The sequence below is a fragment of the Battus philenor genome, unplaced genomic scaffold (genome assembly GCF_028537555.1).
Source record: "Battus philenor isolate CCGP_79_NKW_IND1 unplaced genomic scaffold, ilBatPhil1.0.hap1 SCAF_30, whole genome shotgun sequence".
NCBI lineage: Eukaryota > Metazoa > Arthropoda > Insecta > Lepidoptera > Papilionidae > Battus > Battus philenor.
Window position 1 is genome coordinate 4545046 of NW_027181694.1, and position 17850 is coordinate 4562895.

Consider the following 17850-nt stretch of genomic DNA (forward strand, 5'->3'; position numbering starts at 1 on the left):
TGCGTTTGAAACTTTCCTAGCTTTAAATTAAAGTATGCCTTGTTTCACTCTGCTTCTTCTCCACAACTATAACACCTTGCGAAGCAGAGTAGAGTCATAATTATGATAGAGTAACAAAAAGAGTTGACGATCAAGAACATTCGTATTAAAAGTTCCAAAGTCAAATAAATTAATATTATCTTTTTTTGTACTCAAACAAAATATTAAATTTATAGTAACACACTTCCTAACAGTATAAAATCACAAATAAGCACTGATATCGATAACCGTTACATTACTTGAATGTAAAGATGATTTGTTATTTTGGTTCTCATTGTTGGAGTGTGAATATATTGGTAAACTTTATATGGATACTATTTACCAGTGTTAAAATTTAAATGGCTATATACATAGAATATTCCAAATATTATAATAATGCGTTAAAATTATTAATAAATAATGCTAAAAAATTATTTTTACTTTTAATATGTTACACTGAAAATAAAAATTTTCCGTGATATGGGCCTTTTTCATATTTCAATTTGAAATGGATCAATACAGATCTTCTTTTGTCACTTCATTACTTTTGGAGCACGTTAATTCACGAAAGTTCTAAGACCGTTAGTATTTTACATTATAATAAACATAGTCTATGCAAATATAAACATGAAATAGTTTTGACCATTTAAAAAAATGTAAAAAAATTATAAAGTTTATAAATTAAAAAAAATGTGGAATTATTCCGGTATTTTCAATATTACATTGGGTTAACTGCACAAATATTGCATGATGAAGAAGTATCTACTACACTACAATACTGTGTATAAACTGGTGGTGGAAACTGACCTGGTTGTGATAATGTGCCAGCGGGTGATGTGGCACATGCCGCATGGCCGGGTGCAGCATCTCGCCTCCGCTACTGCTGCCCTCTACCGCCTGCAGGTCAAACACCTCTATTACCTTTTCACCTTAGTCATTTTTAAAAGATTTCAGATTCTAAAGCTATATTTAAAGCTTATTTTTGTACCTAGTTGTCAATAAATATTACAATAATTATAACACATTTAGACCCTTGGCTCAATGTACTGTCGTTGGCTGCAACCGCTCCCATGAGCTCAGGTAACGCGTGGGACAACAGTCAACGAACTACTGTGCACTTGTACTTTATATTACACTTTGATTAATAATAACTACATTGGCAACCTTCTCAGAAACGCGCCATGCCGCCCCCTTACTAGCCCATATTGTCTAAAATAATTTATAAGTAAGAAAAGGACCAATATATAGCTACTTCTGCTAATGCAGCAGTAGTCGTGCAATAAAGTGCACCGCCCGCCAGCCCGCTGATAAATGCGTATGCGGCAAACAATGCGAATTACACAACTGCCATCGTTAAATCACACGACACGTGTTACACTCCTCCACGGGCCATCCTCAGGAGTAATGTTACACCGATTAGTGCCAAACTCTGTGTTTGTGTATTATGATGAAAAAGATGGGGGAATTATTTGATGTAATTCCAACGCACAAAATATAGTTCAATCAAGTAATAAAATGACATTATGTTAACACATTTTAGTTTTATCGAAACAGTGAAAATATTCTTAGTATATTCTATATGATAGTCAGTAACGTACGAGTATGAAACGTGGTCTCTTCTCAATCCTTAAATCAGGCCACTATGTACTACAATTTCACTAGATTAAAAGGCCGTCGTGCTTTTAGATCGCTTCAGCGGCATCTCTATGGAGTGACTAAGCATAGCAAAACCCCCCAAGGGGGTTCCTCGATTTGGGACACTACTTGTCGATAGTATCCGTTTAGCGTTCCGACACAGGGACGCCCGATAGGCCGAAACTCGAATCAGTTGTTATTACCTGGCTAACATAACTATCACTTCGGAAAGCAATACCAGCGATATATGTTTAACTATGTTTTGTATATATGTACTAGCTGATCCCGCAAATGTGGATTTGCAAAAAAAAAAAGTTTTTAATTAACAAATAAAAAATAAGGGTTGATCGTAGAGGGGTGAAAATTTAGAGTTGTATGTATTTCTGTATGCTGTATCATAATAAAATAAAAACTAAAAAAATTGTCTAAAAAATAAATAAAAATAATTTAGGGGTGGACCACCCTTATCACTTAGGGGTATGGAAAATAGATACGCATATAGAATTTGGTAAAAATCAGTCAAGCCGTTTCGGAGGAGTTCAAGTTCGAACACCGTGACACGAGAATTTTATATATTAGATGTTTTGCACATGTTAACTACACTATTATTTATACTTCTACTGTTTCCATACTATGGTAGTCTGTAAGAGATTGCCTCGTGAAACACCGCCCATTGTACTCTTTTGTTTATTATCAAACTATTTAAATGTATCCTATCGTGTGCAATAAAGAATATTAAATAAAAAAAAATTAATAGGATCTGTGACAAACCGTTCGTCCTCGTGTCCAACGAGACCGGTTGGTTATCGAATGGAAACACTGAGGTAGACCACTGAAGATATAACATGTCGGAACCCCAGCTGAATTCACTCATACTAACCTCTGGTTGTTCATCCTTGCTCTCCGCCTCGTCGCCGAGCTCCACCAGCTGGAGCGCTTCTTCTAGCAGATCAAACCTGGACTCTTCGCTGTTAACCAACTCCCGAGGCAGTTCACCCTGGATGACGTACTCGCCTGCGAAATAAAAATTAAGTCAGAAGAGAACTAATAACTACAAGGCAACGTTCACAAGGAATAGCATATAATTAATGTCTTCCTTTCAGCCGTAAGTTCACTAAACCTTCCTATAGATTCCTTGCATCCAACTTCAAGTTGCAATCTTAACAACTTTGTCAGCCGGTCCGTGTTCTCCACTCTAGAACCTTAAGGCTCAAGGGGCTATATATTTAGTGACATGTGGCCTGCTCATCGGCAATGTAAAGTGGATTGCCAATAATCGCCCTGCCTTCATGAAACCGAGGAATCTTTAATACCACTTGGACAGCAGTGTAAGCAAGGTTAAAAATAACTCGACGGTGACAAAAAATAACGTCCGGTACGCATGTACCGAATAGTAATTTACGTCATAAATCAAAACAGTACGCACAGCCTTCGATGTAAGACAAGCCCCTGTAATAAATCAAACAGTTCTCGGGCCGCAAAAGGCGCTGCCCACAGAGCCCGGTGGGCATAATCCTTTTAACCGTGAAAGGGTTTAAGACCTCAACAGATTATTTACGGTAGCCAAAAGAATTAACAAGCTGTTAATACTAACTGACGTTGTTATGTTCATTTGTGTTAAGAAATATTTCAATAGTTTTGTTTAACTGTTCTTTGGTCAATAAACTTGTGTTCTTAACTTTTTTGTGTTATAAACACGTCGACCGTCTGTCTGTAAAATTATTGTATGTATTGTATTCCATTAAAATTCAAATAACATTAAGTAACATATTATTTAAATGTATTAATAATTAAAAAGGGGCTATGTTCTATGAAGCCATTTGAAGGTTGATCTCTCGCTTTCTTGGCGGGGCCTGAATTCCATTTTGCGACGTAATTTCATAAAATCCACTTTTTATCATTTTTAACATAATTAAAAATACTTGATAAGATTTTCATTTTAAAGTTAGTAAATATCCATATTTTTAATGGCTAAACTCCTATTGCGGATGAAATTTTTCGTTAACTGTTTTTTGTTAATAAACGTCTGTTACTATTTCTTTATGTAACACTAGGTGTCTTCTGCACAATCTCATAAAAAAACTATTTTTATACTGTAGCTCTGCCTTAGTAATCAAAATATTTTTAAAGGAACGCCCCTTAACTCCACTGGCGCGTGGAATATCGAAAAATCCGTATTCGTTTCGTTCTTAGCTAAAATCTACTATATCAAAGAAATATTTCTGAATTTCAAGTCTCTAAGCGTTATGGCTCTAGAGATATCTTGATGAGTCTAAATAAATAGAAACCTCTTAAATAAACACATATAGATTACTAGATAACCCTTGCCTGCTTCCTCTGCTGCCTTATATATGGATGTAATTTTATAAAATATATTCAAAATAATTTTAGGGTAAGCACACCAAACCAACCTGTTAACTTTTGTATTTATAAGAGCTTTATATTAAAAATATGCATTGCATATAATATTTATAAAATAAACGCCCTTTCAACACTGTTGCGAGTGTAATTTTGTAAAACCTGAAAAAGCTGAAATCTACATGAAAAAAGAAATAATTCTACCGAATTTCAAGTCTAAGCCTTTTGCTTCCAGATATGTCGTGATGAGTCTACATACGTGGAAATCTCTACATAGTTGTTAGACTAATTTATCACTAAACCATTAGTAATAAATTAGTCAAACCACTGTACTAAATACTCTAACTAGTATTATAATTTCGAATCATTTACAGTGATCAGACGTGTGCGTTTAGAGAAGAATGCCTTAAGAGCATTTACAAGGTTTTTGCGACCTTGTAAACGACTTACTAGATACGGTCAGGGCAAGACCGGTCATAATGATTTTTGGAGGAGACATATACCTTCCAGTGAGAGCCTCCTGATATAATGATATTGAGTTACCTTATTTAAATAATTAAAAAAAAATGTTTACGACATCTGATATATTAACGAATTTGTCAAGTGCACCAACATTACAAAGGTAATTGGTGAGTGAGGTTTAAAAAAAAACGAGTCAAAGACAATCGGTCAACCACAGCCGTAGTGGCATAAATCCTCAATTGTGGTGAACACAATACAACGTTGACCATAATCCGCCCTTTGTAGCCTTTCGGAAAGTGGCGACATATTTTTTTTTTTTAATTTCTAACAGTAGTAAAAGGGCTGCCGGGTAACTGTGAGATGTTAATTGTTATCTGTTCCATATTTAAGATAGGACCGTTATTTTCAATGTCACTGCATATTAAAGTCATTTTTGCAGAACAAAAAATACAGGATGTTTCGTTATAGATGTGAAATCTTTAAAGGGGTTAATGTATAACTCATTTGGCTATTATTAATATTTGGTACATCCTATGAAAAAATCAATGGTTTTAAAATTAATAATCAACAATATAGTAAGAAAAACCGTTTTAAAATTCGCATTACTACATATTAAAATTAAGTATTGTTTACTATATGTTCCTGCAAACTGTATTTTTTTTGTTTTTTTTTTTAATATGAGGCCTCCGCTATTGGGACCTCTCCTTCCACCCCTATTTTGTTGGGAACAGGGTTTTTTTTATTTCTTAACAATTTTTCACATGATTTTTTTATTTTCGTACTCGTCTTCCATAGTTCACAATATCTTTTTTTCTTCCTTCTATCATTCCATAATTCCATCTTCCTTTCTCAATCATTCCATTCCTTTTATCCATCCTCAAACACTTCAGTTGTATTTTCTATTGCAGTATCACAGCTACAGACTGTATTGCAACAAGTTATTGGCTTGTCGGATATGTAAAATATGTAATTAACCTTTTATACATACTAGCGAAAGCTTTAAAGCTAAACTCACAATTTTATATAATATTGAAATATATTATAATCAGTTATATTATAATATATGTGGTCTTTACACTGTACATATATTTTGATATTTTATTTAACTAATTTTGTCAATAATGTTCATAAATTATGTGAATAAATAAAATGGCGGTGGGAGTGACAAATGTGGTCACGGGTTCGATACTCGGGATACAATCTTATAATCCACACTTTGTGCATTAATTATATACGATTGCCACTGATCACATTCAAATTTCCAGAGGTTGGGCAGCAGAGTTCTCTGTGTACCATAATACCACACTCCGCCAACACTCCTCCCAAGCGTGGCGATTATGATATACCTATATCTAACAGTAGGCGTTTATGAACAAAAACGACGAAGACGCCGAAATAAATAAAATATAAATTTAATTTATTTAACTAAAACCTTTGTGGTTTACCTAGAAGAAGAAAAAAAAACAAGTAGCAAACGAATCTAATCGGTTTTTAAAAGACAAAACTAAAAATAAACGTGGCGAATGGACGAATCCAAAATAACCGCTCACTTGTTTTAATTGTTTCGCAGAAAAAAAAAACACTTCAATTGACGCCATTTTGGATTTGACCTTCACAGCTGACCGGTCGTGAACAGGACCATGTAAACTATTTATATATAGATACAAATAGAGTATACCTTTTATATACCGTCTGTGTGTACCAAACACAGGTCTTATTTTTTTTATAGACCATGCAAAATGTACAATGATCTCTACGCCAGATCGCCTGGTTTTGACATCTTTGGTACATCGCTATCCAAGTTCCTAATAGAAGCATTGACACATTTTTTAAATAAAGTTGAATATTTATATTATTTTTCCTTTATTTTTTAATTAATATAGTGTAAGTAGGCAGTGCCATCATGTCCGTAACAGGTCTGAATCTTGCGATCGTAGGTCGCGGGATTCCCGCGATATAATGTTGAATAAATTCGCATTGTGTGATTTATTTATGTAGAAATGCCACTATTCACAAACAAGTATGCAGTCGTCAACCCAGGCAAGCAAGACTTATACCGGGCCTAATTGACCCGGCGAATTTCATATCGACTTATCGTCAATAAATTTGCATTATTGTGATTTTCAATTCGCCATAATTATAAAATACAAATATTTACACGGATCCTTTCCTCCTTCTTTAATCCTTTCGTCCGATCCTTTTTTAATGTTATTTTTTTTTATTAAATACTTATTATCCTATTGCGAACAAAGACGGATTCATAAACACAAGCATCATAGAAATAAGTCCACCCGTTCTCGAGTTATAAGTTAATATGTATAAGTATATTGCCATTATTATTTTCATTTATATAATTATATATATTAATAGTGTATACGCCTTTAATAACCAGGTGCTCTGAATTTTTATGATTATTTAATGTATCATTATAAAGCTTAAAACGTGTATCATTTTAATACATCTGCTTCTGGTGTTCTTTTGTGGAAACTGCTTCCGATTGTACACACGATGAACACGTATGTCAAACAATAGAACTCCTGAAGATATGCCAGTGAGGTTTCTTAAACCGAGCTTATTTCTATTCTTAAGAACATTTCAAATTTAAATTACTTTTACATAAGTGTGCATTTACTTGCGCTTTTTAATCTTTAATTATTTTAACAATATAAGTAGTAACCTACCACCGGCTCGGAACGCAAATCTGTTAAGAAAAGCCGTTCAGAAACTTAATACTCGCTTTTTTAATTTAATTTAACAATTTTTTTATGTCATCACCATATCGATCATGTAAATTAATTGAAATTGAGTTGAGATAGAAAAGCAATATCAATTAAAAATAGCACTCACTGGGAAACAAATAAAGTAAAACACCACGTAAGGTGAATAAGTACAAATCAACAAAAACTAGGAATAAATTCACAGTTAATTTGTTTACGTTGAAGGTAGAGAGAGAGATATAACATTGAAACCTTTCTATAACCTGATGAAAGATTTAGACAAGTTAAAAGTTAACAACAGCTCTTCTATTTAAATAGGATTATTTAAAATGTTGTTATGTAAAGAAAGGAGTCTGGTCAATAAAGGTGAATACCATGGCATTGTCAAAAACCTGCTACTCGGGTCCTCAGGACCAAGCATCGCATCCATCCTGTCCATGATGGACCCATTACCCGCATAAGGAATCGATGGAACGCCAAGTTGTGCCTTTCACGTCAGCCTTACAAGATCTAGGAACCCACACTTAGATTCCACTGTCCAATACACTAGTGTTTTTTTAATAAGCTATATTATTGGGCGTCTCTAGTTCCACCTGCTTCGTGTGGAGCAATTTTTATTCTACATTCTCTTGCGTCCTTCTCGTTATCTTTCATTTCATTCCTTTTACACTTCTGTCTGATCTGTCATTCTTTGCTAGCACATCTTCTTTCTTGCATCTTCTTCTTCCTTAGTCGACTAGTGTTAGCTGGCTATATGGCCTGTTCACTACCGTTGCTACTTATCAAACCGCTGGGCTATGTCTATTCCTTTCGTCCTTCTACGACTCTCCTCGATTTTTATTTGTTCCATTCGAAGAGAAATCCCGATTCAACTATAGTAGGAGTAAATTTTTGTTAATAAGTGATTTGGCAATTAAAATAATCGGCAACAGGCAGATAGATCGTTCCACATGACTCTACCAACCCCAAAACGCCGTCTAAGCGTGAAGCGACAACAATACGTCGTAAATAAAGCTTATATAACTCAACCTTGACAGTGACGGCGGCTTCACGGTGACGGCGATGAAAGTGAAACGATCTATAGATCATGAAGTTATGGATCACTGGCCACGGCCCCACTCGACGTTACTCTGTTGAAAATTGTAACAGCGTCTATCCACTTTTTATATCAGAAACAAACTACAATGCGTTGTATATTGGGTCCTGAATACTGCGCAGCACCACATTTACGATTCACATTCTAGACCTCACTTCACTGACTATAGTACTTACAAATAGAAACCATGTTAAAACTTTTTCTCTTAAATATAACCTAGTACCTGTAATAGACTACAGTTTGTAGTTTTACGACCAATTACTGTTTAATCAAATCTCGTTTAGTCCGTGTATGTTGTAAAATGACGAAACTTTCATCTAACCATATTCCTAGGACTTAATTCTCTGAGTACAGTGCTCACAAAGAATATTTCAAATAAATATTTACATTAGCATAGTCACAGTACAAAAGATTCTATGTTTGTCTATTGTTAGAGTAGACAAGTTTAGACACATATAATGGACAATATATATAGGACAGGATATAGAATCCCTGTAAATGTTCAGAAACCTTGCATTGCTAGGTTTAAAAAACAGTCTACAACAACAATACTTTTTTATATCAGAAAATAAGTGGATTGACTACGTGTTCTTGTTCTATAGTCTCTATTGTTTCTGAAGATGTTAATGCTGTTAGCCCTAAGGCTTTTACAGTTTCATCGGTACTGAGTTCACGGAGCGGAAGGTCTTCTTGTTAAGTATGGTTTAAAGGGATTTTAAATATATTATTTATCAGCAAAAATAAAGAGCAATCAAGTAATCACTTTTAAACTTGCGTAAGGTCAATAGCTTCTAGCAGTACAAAGTTTGCGGCGACATATAATAAATAATAATTAATTTTAATATGTAGTAATACGACTTTTGAAGACGCCTATATTTACTATACCATCATTACGTTTGGTGTTATTTCTGAAACCGTTAATTTTAGATAGGGTATACCACAGATTAATTGTCAACAAATATTGTTGAGCAGCCTTTAAAGCCTTTACACCTATAAACAATAAGGCTGTGTATTCTTTGGGAAGAGGTAATTTCATTGGCCTAATTAAGAATGGTTATGTAACCAATAGAGTGTACTCTATTTATTCTATACTCTATTATGACCAATAACAATTTGACGTAAATGGAATGACAGCGATCCGGGTTGGAGCAACTGCCAGAAACAATTGAATCCAATCTACGCTCATTAGGCGGCCATCTTTTGTATTGTTCAATGTTGCCAGTTATTATAATCTCCCTATTTGTATTAAATTTAAAAACAATATTTTTTTTATATTTATTAAGTGTTATACTTATTACAATTATTTCTTCGCTGCTTGATGTTTTATATAAAATTTTGAATAATAAAAATGGCCATATTTGTGAAGTAATATCGAAACACGGTTTAGGAAGCAAAGTTCTCAATGCAATGTCTTGGAAATTCATTAAACAACAATTGTACGAATCTGCAATATGTCTTTTAACTATATTAATATATTTCACTAGAGAAAAATGTATTTAGGTTGTTAATTTTCAAATAAATAAGGTTGTTGTGAGTGAATAGATGCTAGGTTTAATTAGATTGTATTTATATGTCTTTAGTAATTTAAATCTACTAAAATTAAAACAGTAAAAGGAGGCTCATATTCACAATCGAATATTATAATTAGTCATAGATATAAAAAGCTTTAATTGTTCTGCCGACGAGATTTGTAACTATGTATATATTTTAATTGCTTTTTTAAAATCATTTATAATATCGATGTATTGCTTTAACATTAAAAACACGACTTCGATAATGTCAGATATACAAGAAAAACAGCAATGGAAATTTTTCTGCGCACTTTGCGGCACAAGTACTGGGGTATCGAGCATAGTTCGAAACTGATCGCAGTCCGCATGGGGCTGTGATTGATTGATCATTACATGATTTAACTAGACGAGAATTCTAATTGATATTAATTTTTATGAAAGCGGCTATACGGTCAATGTATATGTTTTTACAACGAATCCCAGACAATTTTCAGAAAAGCTTCTATTGCTAGATTTAAAAAATATAAAAATTGAGGGTTTAGAATAACTAGAGATATTTTTTTTTATCTTTAGAATAACTAGCACACCTTGAAATTGATAAGTTCCAGACTATTTCAATGCATAATTGAAAAAATATGTAATTTTATGTTCTTGCTTAAAATAAATAATCTAGTTTCTTTCGCATGTTCTTCTCAGGTCTTATACGTTTATATTCTAAACAGTTAAGAGGTTCATCTTGATTGTTCTTAATTGAAGTGAATATGTTCAAAAACAACACGAGACTGTGTTTCTTATGGTCTCCTCTCAAATCAGGTTGCGTTTGGAACCCTCGTAGCTTTATTTTGATTCAAAGTAATGTAAGCATTTTCGTTTTCAAAATCGCCTGTGAACGCTTAATATATGAGATGTCTCCTCGTTGCTTCAGTAATATCACGAAGTACTATACACCTAGATCTAACAAACAGCAATGGCAACGAAATTGCGATTCGCGAATAGTTTTATTTAAACCAATTAGCTTTTAAAATTCTTGTTAAAGCGGCAATTGTTTTTTACATAAAAACCTTCGTTAGAAAATTTAATTTCGAATGCACATAATGGTAACACAGCGCTTAAGCCGCATTCCAAATTTAAATTGACCCACGCGACTGTCTCGTTCTCGCGTTAGACAGTTTTTTGTTCGGAAATTCGAATCATTTTTAAATTGTCTGATCCACGCCGCGTGTCGGAGCGGGACGTCGCTTTACGTGCGAGTGAGAGGTGAGTCTTTTTGTTTTTTTCCCAGCGGGCCGCTGTTTCGGGCGGTCTTGCTTTGTGGTCGCCGCTCGGCTCGAGACACGGGAAACACATATCTGATACTTTAGGTACATTTTTTTTATCTACATTTAAATTGGACATAATATATTTTTGAGGCTTATGTTCTAAGAGATAAATATTTACTAGCACTTGGTAATTCCCACCACCTCACATCTGACGGACATACCAGCAAGATATACATACATACATATGAATACAGTCTCAGAACATATATATTATTTTTAGCTTTAATATATGTAGATATATAAACATTTGATACAATACACACATAGTACACAAACGTTAGGTTTAAAGAAAGGATTTACTAATTATTTGTGAGTAAAAATATTTAAAATTTGTACACCTACTTACAATCACCTTGTATGTATATATTCAGTGATAGAATGATATATTTCTGTATATACCTTACATTCATTAATTAATCTCGGTCTTCCAAAAAGATCGCCTTTATGGCCGGTCTCGCGCTGACCGCATCTAGCGTCTTCACGCGACCTAATGTCGTCGTTCCAACGGGTCGCTTAATCAACAATGACTAAAATATTATTTAAAGATTTAACATTCATTAAAAATGTTTTAAATATAACTTGTACATCATGTTTTACTTGGAGAGGTAAAAGAAATTATTCAAAGGTATACGAGTGGGTGTGAACAAGGGTGGAGGGTCGACTAGTCTTGTGCGCGCCACGGGGGGTCCGACAATTATGTAAATGTTTTTGAGAATTATTTAAAATTCTAAGAGACCTCAAAGGGACTTTAATCAAAACGGTGGTAGTCTGGTATCCATTTATAAATATTAGCATAAAATATTTTTAACTGAAAACTGTCGACAGTAAATAAAAAAAATCAAGTTACAACACTTCCTAACTGAAAGCATATTATTAGGTTTATTATTAAATAAGTCTAATATACGGTGGGCCATAAATTTTTGCACTTTTGAAACATGTGTAGAAATAAAAGTACAAATGCTATTTTGGTTTCGATTTATTTACCGTAATTATCATTTATTAAAATTTATTTTTTAAAAATTACATCGTCGAGATGTGCTCCGTCTCGCCGTTGGCCCTTTACTCTCACGGTTTTGGAGAAATCAAGTGTTGCTATTTGCAAAAATTTTTGGCCCACCCTATAGCAATTCTTAAATACCGAGTATATCTGGTCTAGTAGAAGGTTCTCGAGCGAAAATCACCAGCCGGTACACTCGGGAAGTCAATATCAACCATGGCAATCTTGGCGGAGGCCTATCTCATCCAGCGGGCGACCATTGGCTGACATAAATAGATAAAAATTTAATACTTTAATTATATATCGTATGTTTATTGTTATAATTCCGATATTATTTTATTATCTTTAGATAACATATTTAAAGACATAAAAAATATTTCACTGTATCCCCGTGAGAAAGACTACACGATATGAAAGATATATCATGTCTTATTTTTACTACTTTTGATTTAATAATATTTTATTATTCTTTAGCAGTTTTAACTATTTCTTCTGAGTATGTTTTTGTATCTAATAAAAGTTATTATTTTATAATGAGATACACAGGATAATTTTAGTATAGCATATAAGTAGAAAATGCCAGTAGAGCACAATTTAATAGAAACCAGAAATTGAAGGTTTGTTTTGAACATTAAAGTTTCAAATGAAGTCTCATCTGAGAGAAATGCATGAGAAACTTAATCAGCTTACATTGTAATAAATTCTACAAATAACCTTTATAGTTAGAAATTAAAAAATAACCATGCTTAACTAAGGATTATAAAAGGAAGTTTAATCAATAATTTTTTTTTAATTTTCCTCAATATTTTCCGAATGGCTTATATATATATATATATATATATATATATATATATATAGCTTCGCCGATTATTCTCCAGCTTTACAGCAGTGATATACTACGGATCCTTCAACTTAAAGCTACGAGGGATTCTAAACGCGTCCTGCTCGGAGAAAAATCCATATCAATTATTTTTACAAGATATATATATGTATATATATTGTACAAACATACACAAAATGATCAAACATTCACGCTAGATTATGTCTTATTGATATAATGCTTTCTCAAGACACAGGCTCTGCGTAATTTAGGAAGCTCTAAAAGCGTTTGTATTTGTTTGGTACAAATTTATTTTTGTAAAGAATTTTAATATTGAATTTTTCCTTTACAATTAAAATTTCACTGCAACTATTCATTTACTCATTTCATAATGTACATTACAGTAACCACTTGTGCACGTCACGAGAGAAACAGCAAAGAATTTATTTTGACAGAAACTACAATCAATTTGAACTTCTCTTTAAAGCATCCTCAACATGAAGAAAGTTATAAAATACTAAAACATCTTTCCTACGATCTCATACAAACAAGAAACAAAATAACTTGAGTGATAATATCCTATTAAGTGACACATAAATACATTGACAAAATAGCTGTGATATTAGAAATGCAAATTAAGCGCGATATATATAGCAAAAAAATAGAAATTAACAATAAATAAAGAGGCGATAAACAAATATATAAGTGATCAAAATCATAATCGAACAATTGTAGAACTCTTGGGGGAAGGCGAAGGAAGTGAAGAGAGTTATAAAAGGAAAGTATGGAAAGGAATTAAAGATACTGTAAAGAAAATAAGAGAAAAGAATGAAAGACATTGAGATGGACAAATGATGTGCCTGGTAATTAATTTAAATTATGTTAAAAATTATTATGTAAATAAAGACTCCGTTCACCAGGGGATTGACGAGAAGCGCTAAGACAGAACATAAAAAAATAAACACGGTCTTTTCGAGCCTCATTGGAAAGTTTACTTGAAAGAGCCGCGGCAATGGCTATATGCACGGGATTTCTCTACGAAATCTACTGATATATCAGGCTGCCAATCTACTGAGCTATATCGGTTACAATTACAAAACCGGGATAATGTTTTAAGCCTCAAGGGATCAGCAGAGCCTGGCGAGGTCCAATACCTGAATCCCTCGGGTGTCGTAAAATCGATCGCTAAGTGCAGCGCGGAATCAAAACAAGCACAACACGGCCTCGCTCGTGACGGATCGATATCAATCGACGGCGATCTGTCAAATGTGACACATGCAAACGTCAAAATATTTTACGCGGGTATTCGCATAATGGCTGCCGGTGCATTTACATGAAAGCTTGTTCACAGATTAAGTGTATCGTATATTTTTTATAATCTGTTTGCGATACATATCTCGTCTATTATATCGGCTTATTATTTAAAAAGGTATAAGATCGAATGATTCAAGTTGTTTGTGTGAAATCGAATTTCAAAGTTTTTTATATTGTAACTGCATCACCATCATATTTTCTACGATAAAATTGTTTTCCAACAAAGTTAAGGATATCTTTTCACTTTTCGACAGTCCATAGTGTCCACTCCAAAACCTTAAGGCAAGGCAATAAGGCTTGAAGTTTAAGACTATGTTTTGTTATACGTGAAAAATCACTCGTAGCATATATTGTACTGTAGACTTTCATCAAACAGTTATTTAATCCTATTTTTATATGAAAAATATATAAATAATCAAAATAAACAATCATATGCATGTAAACAAGCCCAGAAATAAATATAAAAACTACTAGCGTAGTACCTCAAAATAACGTAACGCAAAATCGTAGACAATATCTTACATGTAAAAGAGATCAACGAGCGACCGCCATTTTGATGCGGTCGCCTAGTTTGAATGTTTTATTATTTTTCATATCTTTTAAAACCAATACAACTTTTAGATAGTAGTAATTTTAATTCTCAAACTATTTATATTCAGATTCTATGATTATGAAATAACTTTAAATACGTGTATGTTTAAAAATCTAGAGAATAATGAAGTCTATCTTATTATAAATCCAATGCATTGTTTATTAAAAAGATGGCTATATATGATTATATAAAGAGAGTTACCTATTAAGAATTAGAATAACAAGTTTTATTATTCATTTCTTTTGAAATTACAACATTCAGTTATTTATTAATTGTACACTAAAGTGGGAAATAAAGTATAGTAATGGCGGTGGTATCGCTGCTGCAATATCTTTCAGACATCCATTGCTTGGGCTTAGTTAATAAGGAAAAATAGAGTGAGCCTTCAGCAAGTGATAGGTGATGGAAAAGCAAGATATTTAAACATGGATAGGCCCTTCCACTAGTAGGACCGACGACATATAGCTGCAGGAAGTCGCTAGATGCGAGCAGCGCAGGAATGTCATCAGGCGAACCTTGTAAAAAGCCTTGTAGTGGGCTAAAGCAGAATAGATAAATAGAAGAAATAAAATTAAACTCGTTACGACTAATTATCATCTACAAAAATTTAACAAATCCATAGGTCTAAGTGTACATATAATAGAGTTCCACGAGATATCTTAGACCTTACTTTTCTTAGTTTAAAATCTATATGTATACTAGCTGATCCCGCAAACGTTGTTTTGCAAAAAAAAATAAAGTTTTTAATTAACAAATGTAAGATAAGGGTTGATCGTAGAGGGGTGAAAATTTAGGTTTGTATGTATTTTTGTATGCTGTATCATAATAAAATAAAAACCAAAAAAATTGTCTAAAAAATTAAAAAATAAAATTTAGGGGTGGAACACCCTTATCACTTAGGGGTATGGAAAATAGATAGTAGCCGATTCTCAGACCTACTGAATACGCATGTAAAATTTGGTAAAAATCAGTCAAGTCGTTTTAGAGGAGTTCAAGTTCGAACACCGTGTCACGAGAATTTTATATATTAGATAGCATGTGTATAGCATTCAAGAGTTTTTAATCGATCAAAAATGTGTGAAACCTGGATTGTTGACTTTATATGTTTAATATTATAAAGTACACATCAAACTCTATTAAATTTCAATTAAAAACTGCAGTTGTTGTTTCTAGCCGACTCTTCTCAACAGATCAGCGTTCCGAACCGGTGGTTTTTGCATTTGAAGTGTTTTAAGTTATGCTGCTTGCCGATTAAGGCTTTGTATAGCTTCACCTAAATTAAGTCCGCGATAGGAGTTCCGCGTACTAAGCCAGCGGTAGCTTACTTATAACTTACTACTTGTAATGTTAAAATAATCGACGATTCAAAAGTGCGTATTAGTGCCCTTTTGAACAAAAATATTTAAATTTGTATTTGTTAATTTATTATGTATGAACCTATAACATTTTACATGTTATTCGACCATATTTATCCGATTTATAACTATTTTTATCATCATCATTTCAGCCAAAGGGCTATAAGTAAATATGTTAAGTGCTTTGTGATAAGCTGGACATGCTCTTCTAAGACTATCTAGTTTTAAAATTCTATATCTTTTACAACTATCGTCTATTGTCTTAGACATACCAGTACGTTTGGGTGGACCAAAGAACAATCAGATTGTTGTTCAGAGAAATACTTTATAACTGAAATTTCCCGCACTGCGTAAGAGCTAAATCTCTAATATTTTTTTTTATTATACCGTCGAATCAAATCTATCGGAGGAAGAAAATATGTATTTTTATCTTTGTCATACACAAGGAACTTTAAACATGGCATGAATTTTGTTTACCGCATACAACAAAAGTCGAGTTATCTTTTAGATCTCGTAACGTAATGAACGTGTTTAGTGATACTATATAAAGTTTATCATTTTATGTATATCTTTGTTTCAACTCATAGACGCCCATTGGGATATATATCATAATCGCCATACTTGGCAGAGGGGTTGGCGATCGCAGTGTGGTATTATGGTACGCAGAGGACCTCCGCATCCTCCGGAAGCTTATTTGTGCTCACATAGTTAATGCGCAGTGTAAATAAATATATATATATGTATATATGTATATATGTATAAATAAATAAATTATATAAGATTGCACCCAGGAAATCGAACCCGTTATCTACAATTAGTAACATTGTTTAATAGTGTACATGATTCAACTCATAGAATGCGTCACTAATAAGAAGTAAAGTTTACTTAGAAGCCTCATTTCTATTATTTACACTGTATCGGAATAGTTATAAAAATTACAAGCAAGTGCTTGTACGAGAATATTGAACAAGATTTTACCTATTTCCATCTTAATAACATCTTCAAACATGTGTTACAAAAAAGTCTTCGAATTTCAAAGCAAACATTTCAACGGAATTGTAACAACTCACCGTATCTCCGACGGATTTCGATTGCACAGAAAAAACCACAGAGTCACTCCTAGCGTCAATAGCGCAGATCATACATGACCTAGTCGATTTCGCGCCAGTACTAACTTTTTTTTACGTTTAAACAGTCCGATGACACTGCGTTTGATTAGCGCAATATTTTTTTTTAATTTCCACCACGACGATTCGAATTTAGAATGTAAACTCTTTTTTTCGTTTTCAGCCCGCACCGACTGAAATGTACACGCACTATGACGAGTCACTTTTGTAAAGGATTCCTATCCTTCTGCGTGTAGTCGCGGATCTATAATGGACCCTGGAGGGACCTTTTTGTCCCTTGCCGTGCACGCACTGGCCTTTTTTTCCCGGCATTGTCTCGACCAACCGGCGATACGGCCCACGTCAAAAGGCTTAGGCGGGGCTTGACGAATGGAACACGACGTAGCTGATCCATTACATCCGTCTCTTTTTCACATACAAAATTACTAAATGTACGAACGGGACGGCGATATCTGCCGCTGTGACGATTCGTTTTTTACGCAAAGGATATATTTGTACAATTTGATATAGGTTACTCTATATGGAGGGT

At 33.5% G+C, this 17850-nt stretch overlaps 1 protein-coding gene across 2 annotated transcripts in view; it reads right to left on the reverse strand.

The window, feature by feature from the left end:
• The window catches only part of LOC137927429 (segmentation protein cap'n'collar-like), an 80314-nt gene extending 62900 nt beyond the window's left edge, over positions 1-17414 (reverse strand). For both annotated transcript variants that reach the window (XM_068771236.1, XM_068771235.1), the window contains exons 1-3: positions 17265-17414; positions 2534-2667; positions 826-915 (exon numbers count right to left, since the gene is read on the reverse strand). In XM_068771236.1, the coding sequence (XP_068627337.1) occupies positions 826-885 (60 nt within the window). In that variant the 5' untranslated portion in view covers positions 886-915; positions 2534-2667; positions 17265-17414. The remainder of the gene's footprint in view (positions 1-825; positions 916-2533; positions 2668-17264) is intronic.
• Between the last annotated feature and the right edge of the window lie 436 nt (positions 17415-17850).